This window comes from Marmota monax, unplaced genomic scaffold, assembly GCF_021218885.2.
Source record: "Marmota monax isolate L192 unplaced genomic scaffold, Marmota_monax_Labrador192_F-V1.1 WCK01_AAM20220418_F8-fsc03133, whole genome shotgun sequence".
NCBI lineage: Eukaryota > Metazoa > Chordata > Mammalia > Rodentia > Sciuridae > Marmota > Marmota monax.
Genome location: NW_026693604.1, coordinates 1 through 4,659, shown reverse-complemented (window position 1 = coordinate 4,659; position 4,659 = coordinate 1). Strand labels below are relative to the sequence as shown.

The window sequence follows — 4,659 nt, the reverse complement described above, 5'->3', positions numbered from 1 at the left end:
CTACTGCTCAAAGGCTAGCACTATATCCATCCATGCTCTTTGTGTGTGTCTGTGTTTGTGTGGTGTAAATGGGATTATCATGATAAGACAGGTAGAGAGATTTGCATCCATGGTTCTAGGTCATGTGATAATTGCTTAAAACAAAGAAAGTATTCATCCTGATGAACACATATTTCTTATGTTTGATATGTTCCTGTAGAAGGACCAAGTTGGAGTAACCTTTATTTACTTTATTTTTACTGAAAGAAGCAAAAATTTTGAATTCCAGCTTCTGTGTCATGTACTTTATAAATGTTACCTCATTTAATACTCACAAATTTCTATGAAATGAGTAACTCTGAAGCCCATGCTAAGAATATTACTCAAGGTAACACATATAGGAAATCATAGAGTCATGCTTTAAGCCCAAGCAAATCTGATTTTAAATCTATGTTTGGTCACTGTTTACACTAGTTTTATTAATGAAATACTCAAGTACTCAAGTCAAAGTGTTTTATAATCCTTATTTGCATTGAGTATAAAACTTCTACATATATCTCTTATCTTGAATTATTCTTATTTATCAGAGAAATTATTTTGATTTAATAACAAAATAGCTCTCCTTTTTTTTTCTGTCTATAGACGTGATTCGTACATTGAAAAGAAGTGAAAATCACCCACAAAAAAATTCTATAATTTTATAGGATATCATCTAATCTTATGTTTTTAATGCCTATTGTAATTAAGTATTTCTTCCTCTTAACAGCTTTTGACATTTTGTACCTTAAATCTTAAAGGTTTCTTGATAAGCTGGTGCTTATTTGAAAATGTTTTATTCTGGATAGATGTTGGGAATCTCCCTTTTCTTTGCAAGTGTTCATATGTGTGTCTTTTACTCTAGCGCTTGTGAAATAAGAGATGTCTGGTCTGTTGTTCAGCCCCATGTAGATCTAGGTGAGCTCATTGGGTCATCGGAGACAGAGGAGCCAGTGGTGGCCATGACTGATGTGGGTCCTACTCCAGAGGAGGTTCAAGTACCTTTGGCCATGTGGGAGGCTGGCATTCAGCACATAGAGCTGGAGAAAGGGAGCAGAGGCCTTGGTTTTAGCATTTTAGATTATCAGGTAAATGTATTCTACCATTAACAAGTTTTAAAAAACAATGCTATGTACTGAAAGCATATTGTTGATAGCAGAGAAGAAGAAAATAGTCATCAAAGACATTTTCTTGTTTGTAGTGAGTCTTTCAAAATAATAATTAATATGACTCATTGATTATCATAAGGGTTTCTTTTAATGTCAAATTTATTCAGCTATTTTATAATTCAGCTCTTAGGAATTTGAGGAACATGTAGAACACATTTTAGAAATATTATTGAGAGCTGGGCACAGTGGCACACATCTGTAATCCCAGTATTCAGCAAGGCTCTAAGCAACTTATCAAGACCCTGTCTCTAAATAAAAGTATAAAATAGGCTGGAGATGGGGCTCCGGGGTTAAGCACCCTGGGTTCAATGCCTGATACCAAAAAAAAAAAAAAAAAAAAAAATCATAGAGACATAGTATTTTGTTTTAAAATATTTTTTAGTTGTAGAGGGACACAATGCCTTTATTTTATTCATTTATTTTTCTGGGGTGCCTGGTAAGCACTCTACCACTCAGCTACAACCCCAGCCCAGTGTTTTATTTTAATAATTTGAGGAATCTATTATTGTTATTTCCATGGTCTTGATGGCTCATAATTTAATGGTCAGTCATTAAGTATTAGATATTTCTTTGCTGCAAATGATAAATGTATAATTGGATATATTATGAATTCTGATATTCCAATCATTTTACTATATTTATGAATATGTTTAAATTGGTCAAGTGCAGCCTGCCTTGTGCTCTATGCTGCATAAATGAGGAAATTGCTAAAGCCTGTCTGACAGAGCGCAGCTGTTGCTCCTTATTAACACTGAACAGAAAGCTGTCTCAGATGACTAGGGAGATGTGTTCATAGGGCCTGATTCTGGAGCCTTGTTCTAATGTGGAGGTTGCTGTGTAAATGAAAACACTGCATTGTCAAATGCTTCTTTCTGTATGTTTTCATTTCAAAGGGACAGGTCAAACATTCAGACATTTCCATCCAGTGACATATTATTTAACAAATGCTGTTGTTAATAATGAATATACATGACATCTAGCCTCCAATGGTAGTTATAAAATTTGACAACTTAATCTAAAATTAAAATTATAATTTTAAAGTTATCTGTACAATTGAAGAGGTGTTTTTGGGAACACTAGCAAATGAGAATGCTTTTGTTTTAGATGAACTCTTTATGGATTCGCTAAAATGAAACAGAGATAACCTTTGCTCAGATAATTCATCAGAAATTCTTTTTGTATGAATTTTAAAAATACACTTGAAACAATAACCCATCCATTGATAATCAGAGGGACAACCTATAAAAATTTTCTTCATTCTAAAAATGGACTGAGTTCTCTTTACTTTCCTATTCTGTCAGGATCCAGTTGATCCAGCAAGCACTGTGATTGTAATTCGTTCCTTAGTCCCTGGTGGCATTGCTGAAAAGGATGGACGACTTCTTCCTGGAGATCGCCTCATGTTTGTCAATGACATTAACTTGGAAAACAGCAGTCTTGAAGAAGCTGTGGAAGCACTGAAGGGGGCACCCTCAGGAACTGTCAGAATAGGAGTGACCAAGCCTTTACCTGTAAGAATTTGGATTCTATTGATTTATTTTTATATGTACAAGAAAAGTGGCTCACAGGTTTTCTTTTAGCCTTGGGTGTTCTCATGACTGAATCATCACTTTTGGTACTTTTCAGCAATATGGTCTTTGGCTCCATGAACATAAAAATTTAATTTGAGTTATATTTTTCAGAAAATAAGGAAAGAAAAGAGCCAGGATATTTAGAAATATGTTTATAACATTACTTTGTGATTATCTTTTGATGTTTTTTATTATTAGCTATTAAGGTCATGATGAAGCAGAATCATATATTTCAAAGAAATATGGATTCAAATATTAAAATAACAATGTAGCGGGGGTACTAAAAATCAATAGCATTTGGGCTGGGGATGTGGCTCAAGTGGTAGTGCGCTCGCCTGGCGTGCGCAGAGCACTGGGTTCGATCCTCAGCACCACATAAAAATAAAAAATAAAGATGTTGTGTCCACTGAAAACTAAAAAATAAATAAATAAATAAATAAATATTAAAAGAATTCTCTCTCACTCTCTCTCTTTAAAAAAAAGTTAAAAGCATTAACAACTAATAGTAGAACCTTTAATCATAGGGGAGTAAAGTAGGATCTCTGATAGAGTGGCTTAAGTTTCTTAATTATGTTGACTTCAACACTATTTGTTGTATAATTTGTTCATAATTTATTGAACAATACAAAATGAGTTCATCAGTTTGTGGCTCTTTCTTCTGGGAGGGAATAGTTCCCATATTCTATACTGCAATATTGAAAAAACAATTTATGTTGTATAAAGCAGCATGTTTTATTAGGTGTAGTAATTGTAACATGGCATTTACCATTGTACTGCAATTAAATATTAAGAGACATGATCATTATTTGTGAGGTTTTTCCATGGTATAAATATAGTTTTAAATGAAAGGAAGTGCAACATATATATGCATGAATATCAATAAAGATTTGTTTGATTTTTGTGAGAGAATTTGTTCAAATAATAAGCTTTGTTAGTATTTTTAAGTGTTAATTAGAATTATTCTATGTTCCAGTTTTACTCCACAAGGAATTTTGGTAATCTATGAAATGCATTTATGAAAAAATAATAGAAAACAGGGAGGGAGAAAAGAATGAAGACTGGTAATCCAACCTAAAAATCAAATCAGGATTATAGAAATAATGGGAAAAGATCTGTACTAAAGGGAATGTAAAAATGAAAAGGCACGTCATGAGGCTCTATATATTTATCGAAGGTGGACCATAAATTGGCTCTGGTCTTTCTGTTTTACAAAGAGAAATAGTGAACACGACTTAATACATGTTTTTTTTTTTTTTTTTTTTTCCCTTAAAAGAAACTGTACCAGTTATTTAGAAGCAGAGTCTTCTGTTTCTAGCTAGCTCTAAAGTAAATTTCTTTCAATACAATATTTGATATTTTGGTGTCAACATGCACTGTAACATATGAATATCTGTTTCCCAAAGTGAGTCTTAGTAAATATTAAATTCATGTTTTGGTAAAGAGGAAAAAAAGGAAGTTTTTCCCTGTAATACTTTTGCATGTGTTGCTGACACAGAGTTATGTAGACAAGGCCTTATCTAAATATTTTGGCCCATTTTTCAGAAATTGTTATAAAATTTTTAGGTTTTTCAGTCTGTGTGATCAAGTTAGAAGGTAATAGAGCTCAAGACTGCAATTTAAGCAGACTGCACTTGAAGAGTTTTGCTTTATTTTGTCTTAAAAGCTATGCTAAATTAAAAGGCTTCACTGTAGGATTCAGCCACCTTCCCTGTCAAGTAAATTACATTCCTTAAATTAATATTCTAAGAGGATATGACAGAAGTTGATCCCTCTTTTTATTGTTGTATTATTCTTATCCAATCTTTTTAAAAGTCTTAATAGCTAAAGTTTGCTTTTCAGTATTTGGCCATAATAGTAGGCAGATAAGAATTACTAGAGGACTATTATAATGTAAAAATTATTGA

At 32.7% G+C, this 4,659-nt stretch overlaps 1 protein-coding gene across 1 annotated transcript; it reads left to right on the top strand.

Annotated features, from left to right (window-relative positions):
* The first annotated feature begins 25 nt into the window (after nt 1-25).
* LOC124103151 (multiple PDZ domain protein-like) lies at nt 26-4,012 on the top strand. The gene is made up of 2 exons (XM_046459654.2): nt 26-1,103; nt 2,486-4,012. The coding sequence occupies exons 1-2, from the start codon at nt 825-827 to the stop codon at nt 2,762-2,764; spliced, it is 558 nt and encodes a 185-aa protein (XP_046315610.2). The 5' UTR covers nt 26-824; the 3' UTR covers nt 2,765-4,012.
* Nucleotides 4,013-4,659: the final 647 nt, after the last annotated feature.